This window comes from Argiope bruennichi, chromosome 2, assembly GCF_947563725.1.
Source record: "Argiope bruennichi chromosome 2, qqArgBrue1.1, whole genome shotgun sequence".
Lineage (NCBI taxonomy): Eukaryota > Metazoa > Arthropoda > Arachnida > Araneae > Araneidae > Argiope > Argiope bruennichi.
In genome coordinates this window covers 82,831,740-82,854,247 of record NC_079152.1, presented here as the reverse complement: position 1 = coordinate 82,854,247, position 22,508 = coordinate 82,831,740, and the positions used below count along the sequence as shown (strand labels likewise).

The window sequence follows — 22,508 nt, the reverse complement described above, 5'->3', positions numbered from 1 at the left end:
TTCGTCTTGTAATCGCTATTCTTATTCAAAAGTAATTATCTAAGTTAAATAGCAATGGCCTTTTTTTTAATTAACATTTTGAAAATCGCAAATTAAAAAATCTTATCGTCTGACGAGACTAAAAAAAAAAAAATTTTTTTTTTTTTTTTTTTACTTACAAACTTTAAAATTTTTTTCAAATAATAGATCACACTTTTTTACAATTACATTGAAATTTCACAATTTTTATACACAAATTCCATCTATTAATCCAATGAAAACAAGTCTTCTGGGTCTGAGAGTGAAAAATATCCCATGTTAAAAAAAATCTTAAAAGATGCATTTACATCATCACTTAACTTTCTTCAAGTGTCAGGTTATAAATGTACTCAGCGACCTTACTTGAATCACATGCTGCCAGAAGTGTCCAACGCGACCCGAAAATAATAAAACGTGCAACATTATAATAAAACATTACTTCGAAAAGCACTAAAGGAGTATAACAAATTTATTTCTTACTGAATACCGAGATAATCCATATCTTTCCCATATGGAAAAGTTAATCATTCTGGAACATTGTGGATATTTATATCATTTGATCAATACGAGGAAATTTTCATTTCGGCACATTCAAATAGTAATATTAATTTCATATGTGAATTTTCTACAGTCTATACCTAGGTAACTAATTTATAGTTTGCGAAGTTACCTTTAAGAATTGTACATAATCTTGTTTACAATAAATTGTTTAAGATTAAATTTTCACATAAACTGCGTTTTAAAAAAATTAAATTCTGCAAGTTTTAATTTAGTCTTAGATTTAAAAATTATCAGCATCTACAATGCTGTTTTATATCATCAATTCGTAACAATTATGAATTGTCAGATAATTTTTTAAACAAAGTTTCAGACATAAAATTTCTACCAATTCTTTGTTGTAAAGATGGTTCCTTATATATTTTGAGGGAAAAATTTTCAAAAATCAACCTAATTTCATATGCGAGTTTCTGAATATTATGGAGACATTGCTGGCAAATATTAGGTTGTTCAGAAAGTAATTTCATTTTTTCCGAACAGAGGTCTTAATTTTATTTTTTCACAACCAACTTCACACTTGAGCAGCATAAATATTATTCATTTACTTGTGAAAACGTTCCATTGATCGTAAGCAGTAATTTTTGGTTGGTACCCTTTCAAATATGGAAAGTGAAAAGCAACATTTCCGGCATATTTTACTTTTTTATTATTATCGATAAGGTAAATATGCTGTTCAAGCAAGAAAATAATATCCGAAGCGTATGGAGATTATGTATTGACAGAACGCCAGTGCCAAAACTCATCTGTAAAATTTCGATTGCGCCAATTTTGATGAAGATGTACCACGTTCTAGAAGGCTAACTGAAGCTGATGAAGACACAATAAAGACACTGATTGATTGAAACCGACGAATAACTGCTAGTGAGATCGCCGAGAAATTAAACTTATCCAATTTGACCGTTCAAGATCATTTGAAAAGCAAAGGTTTAATCTCTAAGCTCGACATATGGATTCCTCATGTTCTTACGGAAAGAAATTTGTGCCGTCGCGTTGATGTCTGTGATTTGGTTCTCAAACGTCAAGAATATAATCCATTTCTGAAGTGCAACATAACTGGGGACGGGCAATGGGTTGTCTAGAAGAATGTTAACTCCTTGCACTCGGAAAAGTAATTAGATGCATAATTATTCACCTAATACAAGATTTGTTTATTGCACTGAAAAATTAATCTACATCTTTTTACCGTTCTGTAAACGTTTTTAACAATCAAAATTGAAAAATAAATAAAACCTCAAAATGATGCACCGTTTTGAATGATGAATGAGAGGCGCTATCCGTGTGCAAAGGGTTAAAAGCAAGAGATCATGGAGAGAAGATGAACCAGCTCAAAGCACTTAGAAAGCCGATATTCATCAAAATATGGTGATGCTATCTATTTAGTAGGACGACACAACGATCAATTTTGAAATATACTGTCATCAGCAGGATAATTTGAATAATTCACTTAAACTGAAAAGGCCAGAAGAAAGAACAGAAAAAGTGTAGTGTTCCACCAAGATAATACGAAACCTCATATTAGTTTGGTAACTCGTCAAACGCTTTTACGGTTTGGATGGAATATATTGCAACGCCCACCATATTCTCCAGATATGGCACCTCTTGATTATCATTTATCCTGGTCTCAACACAATTTTCAGACGGTAAAATCTTGACTTCAAATGAGGTCAAAAAAACACCTGGATTAGGGATGTCGAATATTTTCAGAGCGGTTATTACGTAGCCAATATCAAAAAGTCACAAATACAAGTGATCAATACTTTTCAAAGAGGGGTGTGATTCAAATCCTTGATACGATCTTACTGATGATATTTCGATTACAGGTTTTGGATCACGATAGAAAGTAACAATCGATACGATATCACTGAAATTTGCCGGAGCGGTGACTTTACTGGAAAGTAAGAATCGATACGATCTGTCCAATGGAAGCTCTCGAAAGAAATCTGTGATTGAATTGAAAAGTGAACGGGCCGGTTATTGGAATTATCGTATCATTGAATTGCATATCACTGAAATTTATCGGAGCGGTGATTTCACCGGAAAGTGTGAAGTCGCCGCTCCACTTTACGGGAGTGACCGATATTCGTATTTGATGATGCGCTATTCCATACAGATCATTTTTAATTGCTCGTGACATGATTGACTTTGATTACATGTACTGTTTACTGCTGGCGCCTTCTATTGGTAGAATATAGGACTAAAGTAAACATTTTAAAGGAATGACATTTTTAACTCATCTTTTCCAGAAAATGGTTCAATCGAATAAATAAATAGTTTTGAGAAAAAAAAAAAATTAAGAAGTAAGCTGAAACAGATAAATTAATTCAATCACACGTTAATTAAATTAGTAAATTAAGTATTAATTACAATTAATAAATTTTATATTTAATATTAAGTAATAATTTTTAATTAATAATATGATTGAAATAACAGATATTTGTAACGCATATTTAAAAATAACAATATTATTTGTCATTCAAAAAATCGTGGATTAGGCATCTCTACTCCCATGTCCTAGCAGAAAATCTTTAATTTACTATTCATACATATTTGTATTGATAGTTAAAAATCTGTGCATAGTATACTTTTCGTTGTCATTTTTTAAAGAAGTTTTGCTTATTAATATTTGTTCTTGATTACATTTTTTTTTTTGCAAATATAATTACAAATAAAATATAAAAATGACCTGGTTATAGGATTGCTAATTAAGTGATTATATTAATTACAATTAATAATTCAAATGCAGGAAGTTAAAAAAATGGAATTTAAATTTTACAAATCTTAATTTAGCTTTCTCTAAATATTTAACCTATTAATACAACTTTGATTCTCAGAGTAAATGAATTACTCCTAATAAAATTTATTTCCTAAATTTTTTATGTGTTTTCATTATCTCTGTTTTCAATAAAAATAGCATTACTTTATGGAATATTATTCATATAAAATCATAATAAACATTTATGCCAGTTTTTTACTTTTATTTTTGAAATTTAACAGTGCTGCAAAGTATAATTAAGAAAAAGTGATTCATACATGATTTGAAAATTGATGTCAAAGGACCATTTCTTTTCTTAATTATATTTTTTTAAATAAAGCTTTAATATTATAAACTGAAATAATTATATTAGAAATATTTGCCATAAGCAGAAATTTAAGTAAGATCAAAGGCCACTCACTGATTAGAAAAATATATTCAATTATAAAATGCAGAAAACCACAAATAGTTTGAATGCTTCTTTGAAATTAAATGAAGACAGAAGCATTATTTTGCTGCATTTTATTTAATGTATTAATGTAAGTGTAACTAATGTATATGGTTAAACTATTAATATATGCATATTGAAGTATTTAGAAGTGTTACGAAATTAACAATTTTATTTCATTGAGTTCATGCAGAGAAGCAATTTCATTAAATATTTATCAATAAATATTATCTTAAAATGTTTAGTATAAAATTTTTACCTTTTTCATTATACTGCTCAATGAAAGGAAATTCTTTTATACACGACAATGTAAAAACATTCCACTTTTTCTAACGAAGTCAGGAATATAAATCTATTTATTCGCCCATTCAACTTCTCTTCTAAAATATTTACTTCCAAGAACCCGCCCATTTTCATATTAAGTGATTCAGATGCATTATGATATATGTTAATTTTTTTTTCTTTTCTGTAATTTACAATTGCAGAATAGTTTGCTAAGATCTAATTGACTGTTTTTTTCATAATGACTGAGTTCCTTTCTTATAACTGTACAAATAAAAATCTAGCCATCTAGAATACTAACAGAAGCAGACTTTTATATCTGTTCATGCAAAAATTTATGGTAATAAACAAATTTTTAAAAATTTCGTTTTGGAGATCTCATTTCACCCAGAGCATGTTTCCTTCAATCCAAGCCTTTATGCAGTTCACAAAGTCATAAAAGCTGATCAAAACATATCCTGACATAGACTATATAGCTAAGATGCAAAAAATGAAAAGAATTATACTTAATAAACAGCACAACTCCAAATATTCATAATTTTTTTTCTCTCCAAATATTCATAATAAATTTTTTTTTCTATTTATTATTATACATATAGATAAAATTATTAAATTTCAAACACCCTCAGGCAATTATTGTTTTAAGCCATCTTTCCAAAATGAGCCAGGATATGTTTAAAAAAAAAAGCTTTGTATCTAAATGGAAAAAGTCATTTTTTTATTAAAAAAAGGAAAAATATGTTAACTACAAATTGTGATTTTACTGATTACAATAAGAAAAAATCGCACAAAATTCTATTTACTCTTTTTCTGCCTGAAAATATAAAACTAGGAAGAATTTACAATTATATTTTAAATATAACAATTGCTTTCACCTTTAATCTTTATAAGGTAGCTCAAGTTGCTATAACATCATAACTGTTAATTCATAATATGGCATGTGATACAAACTCAAGGAAGCTTATATAACCTTTTTGATTCCTTTAATAATGCCCAACTGGTCAATTACTATCAGATCTTAAGTCTCCTAAATTTTAAAAGTGGAATAAAAGAAAACAATCCTGTAGTATTATGTTTATTTTGAAAATATGTAACTTTTCTCATTATCAGCAAAATATTTTAAAATTTAACTTTGATAAAAAATATTTTTCAAGCATTTGATTATTTTTTTTATTATGAAAACAAATGCATCAATAAAGTGAAATCCTGATGGAACAAAAGTTAACAATTCTAAGCAATGAACTTCAAGTAATTTTTCTGGAGCTATCTTCAATAGTTGAATGCAAAATTTCTATAAACAAACCAATTGCAATTAAAAGAAATAAATTAAGAACCAGGTTGTACTGAAAAAGTTTCCTAGTCAAAATATTAAAATATATCACAATTTCAGAAAATTTTTAAATGATATTTTTAAAGTAACATATTTAAAATAGCTCATATTTTCTACAGAGCTAATATCTCGATAGCTATATTTATATTCCACTATGAAGCAAAAGCAACAAATGTTTCTGAAAGAATCTCATAGTTCTGATTAAGTGGTTACACAATACCCAAGTTAGCCACATCTTCTAAACTTTCTGTAACAACTAGAGGAAAGAGATCCTCTAAAATATGGTCCCACAAACAATCATACAATATGCTTGTTCATCATTCTTAAATATTCTCCTCTATGCCAATTTGATATTCTCCTCTATGCCAATTCAATATTCTCCTCTATGTTAATTCAATATTCTCCTCTATGTTAATTCAATATTCTCCTCTATGTTAATTCAATATTCTCCTCTATGTTAATTCAATATTCTCCTCTATGTTAATTCAATATTCTCCTCTATGTTAATTCAATATTCTCCTCTATGTTAATTCAATATTCTCCTCTATGTTAATTCAATATTCTCCTCTAAATGCACCAAGTTGAAACAAACTCAATTGCTTTATTTATTCATTAATTTTAAATATTTTTTTCATAAAGTACATAAGTAATAAAAAAGTAAAATAATATACATCCTTATGCCTACATTGTTTCAAAGAAAGACATTTCTAACAAAATTTATTGAAATCAAATGACATCAATATTCCTGAACTGATGACAGATTACTTGTCAATAATTTTGATATAAAAATAACAAATCAATGAAAAAGACTCCACTGCAATTAAATTCATCTGCACTAACAATGAATATGTGTGTTGGTATTCTAGAAGCCAGATCATTTTGATCTAGCAAACGTGGCAAATAGTAAGTTGGTAGCAATTTTTTTTTTATTTTAATTGATCAAAAATAAAACAAAACTAACATTTTTTTGCAATAAGTTCCAAAAATATTAATGCAAAAATTTGTATGCCATCTTAAAATTCAAAAAATCTTTTCATGTATATTAATTCACACACACAACTATATATATTTTTCATCTAATTCTTAAATATTTTAAGTGGATTTTACAATAATATATTTCATTGTGAAGCAAAATCAAACTGTTTTTATTGTTGTTTGCTACTAATATTTCAACCTGGAATTCCTCCCCTGCCCCCTCACCATTGATGAACAAGAGATTATCAATGATGAGGGGAAAGATGAGTTTATTTCTCCCATGTTGAATATGTTTCAATATAGTGTTTGTTTTTGTTCATTGAAATTTTACTGTATTTACAATTAAGGTTTAAATTCAAAATCAAAGAACAGTGGGAAGATTTTGAACATTGCACACCTATTTATAAATATTGTCATTTTTTTCTTCTAATATAATGGAATTTATACTCTAAACGTTTGATAACATAATACAATTCAAAGTACAATCTTGGCTTGAATATTTTGAAGTCAATTTTAATTATACTTTACAGCTTTAAGATTAATATACTATTTAATTCATTATCATGAGAAGAGCATAATGGAAATCTGAAAATGCAATAAAGATTAATATTAATCTTCAAAAAATAATCACTTTTTGGGACTGAATATCTACAGCAAGAAATATACTAAAAGAAAAACAATGACATGTTTGTTAAATGAACTATTAATCTAAGATTTCCATTCACTATATGTAAAATAAATACTTCTTTCTGTTTAATTATAAGAGTAATTTTCTCAAACAACCTTAGATTTCTGAAATAAAATATTCACTATTTTTTTCAATTTAATCTTGAAGATGTGAACGTGCAACATTTCCCTTGATATTCCATATTTAGACTGATATTCATCATTATCAATTGAAACTTTGAGCTTGCTCTTAAAGATTTCATATCTAAACAATTATATATCCTATTAGCAGAAAATGAGTAATACAGTTTTTCTTTCAGCTATTTCAATAAACAAGTGCAATTTTTAGAAATTCAATTTTATATTTAGCACAGAAAAGTAACTAGAGGGTTCCACTCGCTGATACTCACAAAACCCTAGAGGATTCCATGAAAAAAATCCCAAATTTGCAACACAAATCTTGCTCACTGCAATGAAGCAGCACAGTTAGTACAAATCCTACCAGTGTTATTGTAAAAAAAAAAAAAAAAAAAAAAAAAGTTGAGCTTAATTCATTTGCTTATAATGTCTTAATTCAAATCAGAACTGAATTAAGCTTACTGGCCTTACAAAAAGTATTTCCTTATTCTTAAAAGTGTTTAGAAAATGAATGAAATAACAATAAAATTATGAAAGTGCAAAATACATGCAATAAAAAGTTATGATTATTTAAATAAAGTTCTGAAAACAAAATATTTTGATTTAACAATAATGAACTTATTGCAATACATTAACAATTATTAAAAACACCTTTTTATGAATGAAATATATTTATTAATAAAAATAAATTTTTAATATTTTAAATTGAATGACTGCTAAAATAAATTTCACATCAATTATTAAAAACTAAATAATTTCTAAAATTAAAATTTTCTTTTAGCAGACATCTAATTGTATGAAAGCGAAAATTCATAATTAGGATATATTTAAAAATCAAAATTGCATTTACTTTTTCCCTCTAGTTTTGATAAAATGTATTTCATAAAAATTAGTCAGCATAATGTTAATAAAACTCAAATAATCAACAAACAAGAAGAATATTAACACTCTGCCATCCTGCGACATGAAAACTATAGGGCAAATACCTATGATAACACATTGGTAAAAGTTTTTTTATTTTATGAATTTTTAAAACTTTATTTTAGTTACCTACTATTAATTATTATTTATATTATGAAAATTATGATCCCCCTAAAACCTTGGCAAACCATCCGCAACAGCAGTCCTGTAAGCACCAAAAAGAGAATTCCAATCCAACGTGCAGATAGAATAAATAAGATTTATTTATTATTATTAACTGCCTCTATAATTAACATTATAGAGGCAGGGTAGTTAATATGAATTCCAGATTAGAAGTTTTAGAACTAAAGACCTACTTTAAAAGTTTTAACACTTCTATTTCCTAGTCTATTAGAATATATTATCTATAAAATGCTTCAAATTTTTATAAAATAATGAGAAAAAAAATTTCAATTGAAAATTAACTACTGCTATTTATTTGGGTCATGAAAATACAAATGCATATATATTAGCATGTAAAATACAAAGGTATTCTATATATTCATATTCAACATTCTCTTTTCTTTAAAGCATATTTGTATTTTCAAAGAGGAAAGGTGAATTTTATTACTGTACTAAGACCAGTTATTTAATTTAAGTAAGAAATTGTTGTTCTTTAAAACAATTTTGATCAGCAATTTGAAAAAGCTTGATAAAGTATTTGCAAATACAAGTTATAAAAAAGCAAACTTATATGTTAAACATTCCAGGTTGTAATATATGAATATGCTTCTATAGACAATTTCCAAGTAAAATATTTAAAGCACCTTCCATTATATTTGTACTAAAAATATAAAGATTTTTAGAACTAAAGAAATACAAAAATATATACGACTGCTTTAATTATATATAAAATTTGAAATCCATTTAAAATCCTTATTGTAACAGTAGTTTAAATATTCTCTATATAAAAAGCTTAGCCTTTTATTTGTTTAACTTTTGCATGCTTTCTATCAATAAGTATTATATATCTCAGTTCTAATACATTTAAAGAAATAAAAATCAATATTGATTGTCCAGCATTTCATAAAAACTTACACAAGAAATGCTAGCATAATAATAGCTAATATCTATGACTTATCTAAGATTTTTAAACTAAAATATTTCATAATATAATATACATAATTTATTTTCTATTATTTCTAATATTCAATTTTTTTCCTTTATTAAACCGATGTAAAAAAAAAAGGCATTCAAGTAGCATTAAAGCAATACGAGATCTGACAAACAACTGCATAAATTTTCAAGTATATGAAAATTTTCTGATTTGGATGATGCCACATATGTTTCTGCATGTTAAGACGTATCTGACAGAAAAGCAATGCACGAGACGCATGCAATTTTATTTTTAAATAAAAAAATATCAATAAAAATCAATTATTATAACTTAATTTTAGACTGTGCATAAAACATGCTCAGCTAAGAAGAAATGAAGAGACCACACCAAAAACATCAAAACCAGTTTTCAACAGCAAAGGCACACACAGAAAAAAAAGCAATTAGTCTTCCCTATATAATTGCAATTTCACTGCTGAAATTGTTTTATATTGTGAAAACGATAATTTTATGCAAAACCCCAGAAGGCAGCGGAAAAATTTAATATATGCTGCATTAACTGCTTTCCCAACATCAAAGTTTTTCTTTTTAACAGTCACAGCTCTATACTTACATATTGTCTTTCTTTAAGGGATACTTGAGCTATATCATCTGTTTCTGTAGGTAAAGCTTTCCATTTACCATCCTCGTGACGCACCAGCTTCAAAAATCTAGTCTGTCATCAAAAAAAGATATTTCATCCTAAAGGACAGACAATTCTACCAAGTTTATACTAATCTCTCCTAAGCCAAATGAGGGTAGGAATTATTTCTAACATTTCAATGAAAATTGTCTTTGCTTTAAAAAGGGGGCTTTGACATACATATTCTACATAAAATATACTTTAATGAAATAAAAAAAAAATTTATTTTTATTTCATTAGACTATTAGATAGGAAAATTTTGACAAAATAGAGCATATCCCTACACTGATGTTTTTGGTGCTGTGCAAGTGACTTAGAAAGAGATAAGCTGTGACTAAGAAGTGTTTCAAAAACAAAAATGATAAATGGCATTTTTCAAATGATATGTGTACCAGTAACAATTTGCGTACAAAATGTGTCATTATTATAATTATATCCTGTTTGCCTTTTTTCAAAGGCAAAATATTGCAGGCACATGCCACTTTTGTTAGACAATCCCCCCTCCCCCAATTCATAACAGTACACCAACAGGATAATGATTTATAACATATTCAACACTTAAAAGCAATTAAGACATATACACTAGAATAATGCACACTATTTCTCATAAATGATAAGTACAAGTATCCATATAATTTGAAAAAAAATCACCAATTCTTCAAATGAAAATTTTTTTAAAAAGTGGCAATGTTTGATTTTAAGGCGCCCAATGTAATCATTAGTTAACAGCTGCAGTCAGTTAAAAAAACACTTATATAATTTTAACAGGAACATGTACAAAATGACCATACTTCTAAAATATAAATTATTTCCAAGGAGGAAAGGATAAATTAATTGTGTAGTTTAAAAAAAATAGAATTAGTTGCATCATAAACTCAATTTGTTATTTTATACTTAATACATAATTCTAAAAAAATCAGAAAAGGCTACTCATTTAAAGCACAGCACCTATTTTCTATTTCCTCCCATAAAAATTTCAGAACTGTATATTTTAAATAGGTTTTTTTTTATCAGTTTTGTTATATTTACTGTAAATGTTAATTATTTTTAAAAATGACATAAAAAGTCGAAAAATGTTTTGTAGATATCACTAGTGAAAATATATTACATACAAGAACAAACTTTTAATTCTTAAGACATTTTTATAAAACTGATTTGTGTGCATGAATATTCTATATAATAGCATTGCTATAAAATGCTTTCAATACACATTTGAAAAATCTATACAATGGACAGGTATCATCAATGTCCTATTAGACTTTACAATTGTTAGGCCAGAAAGTTATAGAAAAACTAATAATTTATACAAATTCAGTCTTCTGTTGATCCATTAGTTTTCATTTTCAAGTAAAAATGACAAAAACATATTTAAAATCATTAATTTTCAAATAATTACACCTCGGAAAGTTTTTGCCTTAAATTTCATGTCTAAAAAATTAAAATGCATCAGGGAATATAATCTTCAAATAAAATTTTTCCAACGAAAAATTAAATGAACGAAAAAACTGACTTCAATATTATATTCAATCAAACACATTTTATTATAGTTTGTAAATATATATAGATGTTATTTCCAGAATGTATAAGCTACAGCAATTCTATTATCATTACATACATAAGAAACAATTTACTTTTTTTGTAACAAATAACTTTTTTATTAATTAATCAAAAATGCAATCATTCAGATGAGATTCTCACAATCTGAATAACTGGATTTTAACTAATTGAAAATACTACTAATTATCTTCAAAAAATCATCAAATTATCTAATCTAATTATTATCAAAAAAAGTCACTTAAGCTACTCAAAGTCACTTGTAAAAAAATCTTAATATAAACAACATAATGTTAATGGTGCTACTTAAGAATTTCTAAAAATAAATTTATGGGTACTTTGGGATTATCCCATCGACTATTTTCTCCAAATCCAATATTATAGCCAAAAGGTAACGAAAGGATTGGCATATTTTCGCAAGTATTGACAGGTCAATGTAATAATCCTAAAGTACCAATTTATGCATTAAATAAACAATTGGGATTTTTAATACTTTAATATTTTTATCCCCATTCCTTTCATGGAGGAAAGGCATTTCAAGTATAAGAATGAGCTAGTAATACTATTGCCACATTTTAAAAATAATTGTTTTAAGGTTAGGTCTTGCAATTTATTTTTACTATGGTAAAATGACAATCTGTATCCTCTCTTCATCAATGCTTGATTTATCATTTGTACACTAAATCTACATACTAAGATGTCTTCGTGAAAATGGATTCTGAACCTAATATGAGGATAATTTATAGACACTGTGTGCAGTTTTGGGATTTCTCTCGAAGCATAATGCTAGCTAATTTATTTAGAATTTTTATTGAAACTGGGAATATATTTTCTTGTTATGGTCAAACATGAAATGAATTTATTTTGCATTAATGAAACTTATCTTGCAGGATTATACCTGCATAGTTACTGAAATTTTAACAAATGATTACATAGAAGAGGTATGCTTTCCTTATAGCTGGCATCGCCCTCTCTTGTACTATTACCTATTTTCTCCTTATAAGCAAGATTAAAACAGAATACTGTGCAACTCTTATTCCTTTCATAATGAAAGATTTATTTTATATTAGTCCCTAACGTTGAACTGAATAATGACAAATGCACAACATCACTAAAGTAATGTTATGAGTATGAAATTAGGCATCAAATTTTCTCTGCCTCATACAGTTAACTTTTTTAGAGTAGTCAGTTCTATTGTTATATCATAAAAAAAAATTGTACTGATTTGCTTGAAGAAAAAATCTGACCAATCATAATAAAATATTTAAAGCCTTTAACTGAATATTATATAACAAGTAAGAAAAACTAATGGAAGAAAATTGTATTTACCCTTTCAGCTTAAAATATCCGTTACTAAAGGAATTAAAAATTAAAGAAACTCGAATTAATTTATACTTAAAATTATTCAATTATATTTGATTAATTTAAGGTATTCATTTACATCATGTTATCTAAGTCCCATCAAGCATCTCAAGATCAAATAAAAAGCATAAATGCAAGTAAAGAAATTATTCCATGATACCAAATGACATCAGCCTGAGAAAGTAAAAATGAGTACAACTTCAAAAAATACAAAATGTTTGAAAAATTATCAGATATTCTAAACATATCAGTTTAACTTCAAAATATATTCTTTCGTACACTTTAATAGTGTAGTATTTCACAGAGTCAGTTTGTTAAGGCTTTTAGAACTGCAATCCTAATTATTCATATTTCACATTTATTAATTATATCTAATAAATGTATATATTATTAATATATACATTTATTAATAATATTAACTATATCTTAAAATTAGCAAGATACATTAGAATTATTAATAATCTTAGAATTTTTTTTATTATCTTAAGACATTTCTGAGGTTAATAAGAAAAAGATACACAAGTTATTAGATTAAATAGCCATTTGATGAGTAATATATAACTTCAAAAAAGATTTTTAATCTTTTGGTTACAACAAAAGAGATTTCTGGATCTTTCTTCTATAAGGCTAGTTTCAATTCATATCATTAAACAGAATAAAGAAAATTTAAGAGCAATATAAAATTTAAAGAAAAAAATATTTCAAAAATTTCTGGTTAATTTTTTTAAAAGAATTATAATTTTTTTCTAAAAAAATGACAAAAGTTTATTCACAATGCATATTTTGCAAACTAAGGGGATCAATAATTATAAAAATTACCAAAAAAAATTATTTATACGAATACGTGCAAAAAATTAATCTTTTAAAAGAGTGATTTTTTGTAATTTCAACTGCATGCAGTTCATGAATTAAGAATGAAATATTGCATAACTATACACAGAGAATTGATCAAATATATTCAACTAGTTTTTCAAAAACAAAGTCCTTTCACCTTTTTATTACTACAAAATATATTTATAAATGCAATGAATCTCTAAAGCCCGAGGCCTATAAAAAATCTATAAATGCAATGAATCTCTAAAGCCTGAGGCCTATAAAAAATCTATCATAGAAAATCCCTTAATTTCACAGTAGCTGTATTCAAGATTTGGAAGCTGATCAAGAATTTTGAAAATTTCCCCTAATTTCTTTTCTAAAAAACAAATAAAGAAGCCTCTGAAATCGACATGCATGCTCCCATTAAATTGGATTATTTATATGAAAATCATAATTACGTTTTGTTTTGAATTTATCAATATATAAGTAATAAGATTTTTTAGGAAATCAAATTCCACTCAAATGATATTTTTCAAATTTTAAAACTATAAAAATTCTTCTAAAAAATACATCTTTCAAATATTAATTATGATATTCAGGTAAAATCTATTCTTTTGCATTTTATGTATTATGCTTCTATATATATATATAATTAACGTTTTGCATATTTCTTATTGCATTGATTTAAAAAAAAAAATCCAAATCTGCAATGTCCATTGCACATTCTAATAAGATGAGGAATGTGCATATTTACAGCTTAACTTAAATTTTAATACATAATGAATAAGGTACTAAATAATAGAATCTCAAATAATACAAAGGTTTAAATTATCAATCAACTAGCAAGTTATGTAAGAGGTTTACTTTATTAGCTAATTGGTTATAATGTAAGAGGTTTAATTTATTAACTAATTGGTTATAATTATAACATCAGAAAATGTTTTATCTTAATAAATTATGATAACCTTTATACGAGTAAAGACAAAAATTAATCTGTAGATGCCAAGAATCAAATTTAACTAATATGATCAACAGAAGAAACAGAAAAAGGATTAAAAAATAAAAAAGGTATAAATCTCATAAATTCTTACAATATACATGGCCACACAAATCAGATGAAAATCTCTTCATTCTCTATTAAAAACAATTTCAAAGCTTTCATATATTTCTATGTCATTAATCATAAATGCAAATAACTTTAATTACTATAGCATATTAATTTGATAGGATAATGAATTCATATTCACTGTGGCAACATTTTAAAATTAATAGAATAAATGCACAAAAAATTTGTTGTAAGTGTCTCGCATAAAAAAAATTGGGCGAGACACAAAAAAGCAGTGCTAAATTGCCAAGTGATATATATCTCAGGCCAACAAATTTCTTACATAAATTAAAACACAGTGGCATCATCTAAGTTCCGATTTCTTCAATAAACAAATTTTAAATTGAGGGATGGTCTGGACTGAACATTAGTCTGAAGAATATTAGTATATTTATGCTATTTAAATAAATTTCAAACATATTATAAAGCAATAAGCATGATATAAAAAGCATTTCGTAAATAGGTTTTTAAATAACAAGTAACCATATAAAATGAAAATTTGCTGACTAGATAGATAAAAAGGAATTTGACAAAATTTATAAGTTACCATGATTCAGAATAATTTTCTGAACAAATAGGCAAAGCTTTTGAAAACCTAATCTTGAACCTGAAATATAAAAACATAAAGATTAGATACACAGAAATAAAATTATAAGTATTAAAAAATTCAAAACTATAATAAAAAATCAGAATTAAGAATACAACATATTAGATACAAAAATTTAAGCTAATAACATAACCAAATACTCATTTGTTTACATTCAGAAATTAAAATCTCACCTTTCTTAATACCATTTTATTTCTAAGTAAAATTTCCATAAAATTTCTTTTATAAAAAGATGTAAAGAATATGGTATGCATTTTATTTATAAAATTAATACTCTAAGCTAGAACATTATTAATACTGTGGCTGCAAATTAATATTGTTTCTTGATTTAAGATATTAAATCAACGTGGAATTTACAGCCTAATATTTTAAAACAGCTTTCAATAAAGCGTTAGATTCAAGGTAAGAGAAAAACATAAATTTCTTATAATAGAAATTTTAGAGTAGATACAAACAAACAAAAAAGCTTTTCGTTTTAATTATTTAGAGGATGTCCATGTAATTAGACAAAGTTTTCCTTGACAAAATATGTATTCAATTTTTCCCACAAAATTGCAATTTTAAACCTATATAGCAGTAACTGAAAAGCATAGAGGAATAAAATGCAGATAATAGAATAAGACAGAAATAAAATGGTCAGCTTAATGACCCAAATGATCAGATTAGTTTAATGTGTATGCAAGTGAAATAAAGTCAAATTGTTTATTAATATTTTTATAGCAAAAAAAAAAATTATAAAGGGTCATTAATAAAGAGTATTAATTTTAGTATATGCATATAACATAAGATATTTGCCATTTAATGAGAAAATGATGAAAATTAGCTTACAATTCAAATGAAAATTCAGTTTGGGATGAGATTTAGTATAAAGGTAGTATACATTTAGAATGTTCTCTTAAAAAAATATTTAAGTGCAATGGCCAGTCAATTTCGAGAAAATGGCCCTCAAACTTAATAAACTGGAGACCCGAGCTCGATAGTGAGCTAACATTTTTTTGCTCTTGTTTAAAATTATTTTAAATAAATTTAGCAATTTACAAACAGTTTTAATTAATCTGTTTTCATTTTTTTATACAAAAATAAATATTTATTCTCCTAATTCTTGGATTATAATTTAATTTTTGGAAGAAAAATTATATGTATGAATGCATTTTTTTTAAATATTCAAAATTACTTAAATTAAACCAACATTTTAAAGATAATTTCAATTATTGTGATATTAATTTTTATATGGACAAAAAAAATGTATTTTTTCTTAATACCTGAATTATAATTTTTTAAATAAAATTACACAGTTTAAATTAATATGTAAATCTTTAATAAATCAAAAATAAATGTTTTAAAAATAAATCTCCCACAAAAATAAATATTCATTCACATAATACTTGTATTATAATCTTACTTTTAAGTAGGAAAAATAATTTCATATATAACTTAAATGATAATAAATGTTAATTAAACTACCAACATTATAAAAATATTTCATTAATTTAATACATACAAGAGACAGTATGGTAATTATAAAACCATTTTAAGCAAGATAGATACATTTTAACATCTTGCAAAATTCAAAGATAATGATTTTCCCCACAAGAAAAAGTTTAAAAGACTGAATAGAAAAACAAACTTCATTTACCTTCAAAAAATATTTTTTTTACCTTCAGAAAATTAGGCAATGCACAAAATATGCTATGTGCTATAAAATATTTTGAACCATATGCCTATGCATTCCATAAATTAACACCTGTTTTCTTTTCGATTATCAACATTTTGAATGTTTGTGGATATAATTTTATTTATTTCAGCTGTTCTCTTTAATTCCTGATACAAATACAGCTTCATTGAGTTGTTATAAATAATTTATCTTTATTAAAATCCAAAAATGTAAAATTTTTGATGAATTTAAGATAAAAATAGTTATTTTAATATATTTTTATAGATAAAATTACATTTAAAATTATTTTAATGCTTAAAAATTAAATTATAGTTATAATTCAAGAACAATATACATGACCATAATTATTTTTCTTTTAAAAAATAAGTTATGACATATATTAAGAGAAAGTACATTTATTTTTCCATATAAAAATTAGTACCATATTCATTGAAATTTTCTTTAAAATGTCAATTAAAGTAATTCTGAATATTTGAAAAATACATTTATGCTTATAATTATTTTTCATCTAAAAATTAAATTGCAATCCACGTATTAGGAGAATAAATATTTATTTTTACACAAAAAATGAAAACAGATTAATTAAAACTGTTTGTAAATTGTTAAATTAATTAGAAGTAAATTAATTTTTTTTTTAAGTAAAAAAATGCTAGCTCAAAATTTTATATATCTCCAGGGTCTCCAGTTTATTAAGCCAGTGTCTTATCCACTATACTATTCACGCCTCGGCAGTGGCGACTCATTATTAATATATAAGCTATGTAGAAAGTTTGATGTCCATTTTCTCAAATTGACTGTTATTGCACTTTAATATTTTCATGACTGAACATTCTAAATGTATACTACCTTTATATTAAATCTCATCCTGAACTGAATTTTCAACCTCGTACCCTAACCTTGTTAGTCAAAAGCTTCATAGTCAAATATTTCACAATGCTGTACTAAGTACATAATACAGTAATTGTTTCATTTGATGTTGGCTGATATATTTTTATGATGGTATGACTGTTATATTGATACAAATTTATTAAATTAAAAGTAAGTCAAACTATCCTATATCATTTACTATATCCAATTTAAAATGCCTAAAGCTTCATGTTAATATCACGAAACAGTCAAGCAAATCATTCTGTGATCAAAGTTCAAAAACATGAAATCTACATTATAAATTTCATAATAAAATAATTCGGAATACGTATGATTATCAAAAGACTTGCAGATTAAGAGCCTTACTGATGTCATGTCAACAATGAGTTATTTTGAATAAAAATTAAAGCAATTCTTGAAATAAAAATAAATAACTTCTAATTACATATTATAAATTGTTTGAACAGCCATCTCTTAAACTGTGCATGAAATATGAAAATCTGCATGAAACTTCTAATGCAAAGGTTCTCAAAATGGTTAAAGTACCCTAAAAGTAATATCGATAATGGCAGAGAGCAAAAAAAAAAAGTATTATAAATAGAATTAGAGTTAATTAATGTTGTTTCTTAAAATTCATGGGAAAGGTGAAAGTTTGTTGGGCACCAGAGGAAGAAAAGTATCATGAACTCAATACGAAGACAATAAAATATTGAACACTTTACACAACTGCAGAATATATTGAAACAATCTATATTAATAACAAATAAACACAATAAGCTTGATACAAATATGCATATTAAATCAGTCTTCATTTCAAACTATTTTTATAAGACTCAATTTGTGGAAACTTATGAATTGCTTTGAAATTGTTCCATTTGAATATCTGAATATAATAATTGGCTCTCAACATAAGTTAATGTGAAATTATTTAAAAGGTATAGGATTACTAACACTAATTTTAAATTAACAAATTTTAATTAAAAATAAATCCTATGAATATTAAATTAATTAATGCCATTTCACTCTTAAAATTACTAACAAAAAGATTTTTGTAAAATGGGAAGAGCAATTACGAGAAATTTGCAATTGGATTGAGAAGGAAATAAAGAGAACTGTGGTTTTCATTTTACTTTCATATTTAATTCTAAAAAAGTCTTCAAAATTCAAATGACTGAAATTCATGTATTTTCTAAAGAGCATGATCGAATATGCTTTTCATTGACCCCACAATGTATATTATAAACATATTATAACAAATGACATTCAAAGGACTTTGTTATGACAACAGATGGAATTAAGCAGAAAAATTCTAAAATTACAAATGAAATTTTTCTGAATCAGGGAAAAAGAGAAAATTGTGTCATTTCTTTGAGCAGCATTTATAATTTCCAACATTTAACCTAGAATTGTAATATGACTGCAGGCGACTTCGAAAGATTGAAAATAACCGTCTCATTAAAAAATTAATTTACACAACGATTCGGCTTTTAATATGACAGCAGAACCAAATTCAAGATTGTTTAAATATTTATCATTACTAAGCACTTGATATAGATGTTAGCGATAATTTATAAAATTAGGTAATTTTTTTTTCAAAGGGCTAAATTAACCTAATCCAAATAATAGAACTGCAAAAAAATAAAATAAGTCACTCCATATAATTAATAAAAAAAAAACTCCTTAGCTTAAGATACACATCACAAACAATATTGTTTTCCTGTGAGTAAGTTAATAAGAAGTATTAATCATCGCAATCGTGAATTCCACTTTTAATTTTACTTAATTTCTACGATATAATGTATATAGAGTAAAATGGAGCCCAAACAGCATTTATAACATTTAAAAAACTGTTTCTCATTTCGAATGCATGTCTTTAAAATTTACGAGTTTCATTTATTCCAATGCCTTATTTTATAATATGTGGTGTATAATATAAACCTACCTTTCCTATAAAAATTGGAAGAACAGCATACACTATATTTGAAGAATATTATCAGATTCTATTTATAACAATGATCCACTCGTCTAATGTGAAATACTACATTCAATGAATTACTTTTGTTTTTCCTTCCTATTGCAAAACTCTAATATATTTGTAACTTCATTTAGGAAACAGAAATTATGAAATATATTCATAAGACATTTTCGAATTTCTACAAAATTTACGCGGAAATAATATTTAAAACATCAACTTCTAACACTCCCAACTTCTTAACGTTCATCAATGGCGTAGATATCGTACTTGTGAGTAGTCTGGAAGCCCCGTAGAATTTAGAGCATAGTACACGTACAAACACTTTTTTTCTGCGCATTTTCAAAAACAACAAATGGCTTGGAGTGTAGATCCGAATTTTTTATTTATTTTTTTTAAGAAAAGAAGCATAATACAAGGAAAAAAACACTAAAATCTAAGAAGCAATAAGAGATTTATTTAGACACTATGTAATTATATATATATACATATATATGCACAAAAACAATTTTTGTTTAATCTCTTGAAAAAGTACTTCAGAGGGCATCAATAACCCTCAAATGTTGAACACCTAAATAAAATTTTTAAAAAAGCGCATACTTGGAAGTAAAATTTTCTTACTAAATTAAGTCAGTCAGTTCTATACATCACTGAAAAGTGCTCTGAAAGAAACATGTTTGAGAAAAATTAAAATGGAATTTAATAAGCAACAAATAAAAAGTATAAATTTCATTTTGCATTTCATTGCACATTTTACAGAATAAACAATCAGGAGAGGTATCCCTGAAACTCTAACCATTCTCACCAACAAGTGATATTAGATATGATCCCCCTCTCCTGCATAAAACTGTGGACCTTAGGCAGGCCGTGAAAGCCACGAATGCTCATATTTTTATTTTCAGAACCCCCACATATCTTAAACACTACTTGTGTTTCACTAAAAACTAAAACTGTATGTTACTGAAGAAAAATAATTAATAAAGATCCATTTTTGGTATGAATCTAACTTTTTGTTTGTTTTAGGGATGACGAATATTTTACTAGCGGTTATTACGTAACCAATATCATAAAGTCACAAATACCAGTGATCAATACTTTTCAAAGTAGAGATGCATAATCCACGATTTTTTGAATAACAAATAATTTTGCTATTGTTATTTTTAAATATTTGTTCCAAATATCTGTTATTTCAACATATGACATATATATTAAATTAAAAATTTTCAGAAAATGGTTTACCCCAATAAAGAAATTAAATAAATTGTTTTGAAAAAAAATCAAATTTAAGAATTAAGCTGTAATAGATGAATTAATTCAATCACACGCTACTTAAATTAGTAAATTAAGTATTAATTACAATTAATACATTTTATATTTAATATTAAGTAATAATTTTTAATTAATAAAATGATTGAAATAATAGATATTTGGAACAAATATTTAAAAATAACAATAGCAAAATTATTTGTTATTCAAAAGATCGTCGATTATGCATCTCTAGTTTGTTTGAATCTAGAGTGTGATGCTTGATACTTTTTTTAGCAAGTAGTTATTGAGTTGTGATTAACACACAAGTACCAAAACGTCGTCTGCGCATTTTACATCCCTTTATTTCAGACCGATTGAAATCAAAATTTTACATAAAACTAATTTTAGTTGACATAAAACTAAAATTGAAGTCAAAAAATCATATACCATTCATCTAAATATTTGCGTATTTTTAGCTATCGCGTTTTTATGCAATCGAAACTGCAGATTGATAGATAGTAAACCCTTTAACAGATTTTGTTCAAAATTTATTAAGAATCCACAAATTCTGGAACAGAGTGCTTAATTTTATCTATTCAGCTCTGCAGTATTTACCTTACTCTCTTTCTAATTAACGTGTTTACTTTTACTCTATTTCTTCTGATTGGATTTAATTTAAAATTTAATATAAATCTACAAATTTAGTGTAAAGATCATATAGTAAATTTCATATGTCTATCTTCTTTATTTTTTTATTTATCCTGTTCACAGACATACAGGCAAATATTAATATAAAAATATGCTTTTTGGGTTGAGGGAGGAATGAGTAAGATTGCAGATTTACGGCCATAGCCATAAAGGCAGCGGACCATCGAAACATGACTTTCACTATGAATAACTGAATTCTTGTTCTTTAGCTTTCCTTGGATGATTGTTAATTTCTCTCATGATTCAGGACCGGTTACCAAAATATCACAAGTAAAATCATATGAAGGATTTGAATCACACCTCTCTTTGAAAAGTATTAATCACTAGGGATGACGAATATTTTACTAGCGGTTATTACATAGCCGATATCAAAAAGTCGTAAATACCAGGCTATCAATACTTTTCAAAGATGGGTAGAGATGCATAATCCACAATTTTTTGAATAACAAATAATTTTTCTATTGTTATTTTTAAATATGTGTTCCAAATATCTGTTAATTCAATCATATTATTAATTAAAAATTATTAATTAGTATTAAATAAAATTCATTAATTGTTATTAATATTTAATTTACTAATTTAAGTAACGTGTGATTTAATTAATTTATCTATTTCAGCTTAATTCTGAAATTTGATTTTCTTTCAAAACTCTTTATTTCTTTCTTTATTGGAGTAAACCATTTTCTGAAAAATTTGAATTACATATATATGTCAGTTCTTTAAAATGTT

General features: G+C 25.8%; 1 protein-coding gene across 3 annotated transcripts in view; it reads right to left on the bottom strand.

The window, feature by feature from the left end:
- The window catches only part of LOC129989937 (serine/threonine-protein phosphatase 1 regulatory subunit 10-like), a 60,153-nt gene extending 40,059 nt beyond the window's left edge, over positions 1-20,094 (bottom strand). For 2 of the 3 annotated variants that reach the window (XM_056098110.1, XM_056098111.1), the window contains exons 1-3: positions 19,794-20,094; positions 15,250-15,309; positions 9,797-9,898 (exon numbers count right to left, since the gene is read on the bottom strand). In XM_056098110.1, the coding sequence (XP_055954085.1) occupies positions 9,797-9,898; positions 15,250-15,252 (105 nt within the window). In that variant the 5' untranslated portion in view covers positions 15,253-15,309; positions 19,794-20,094. The remainder of the gene's footprint in view (positions 1-9,796; positions 9,899-15,249; positions 15,310-19,793) is intronic. The other variant, XM_056098112.1, reaches the window with a different exon arrangement.
- Between the last annotated feature and the right edge of the window lie 2,414 nt (positions 20,095-22,508).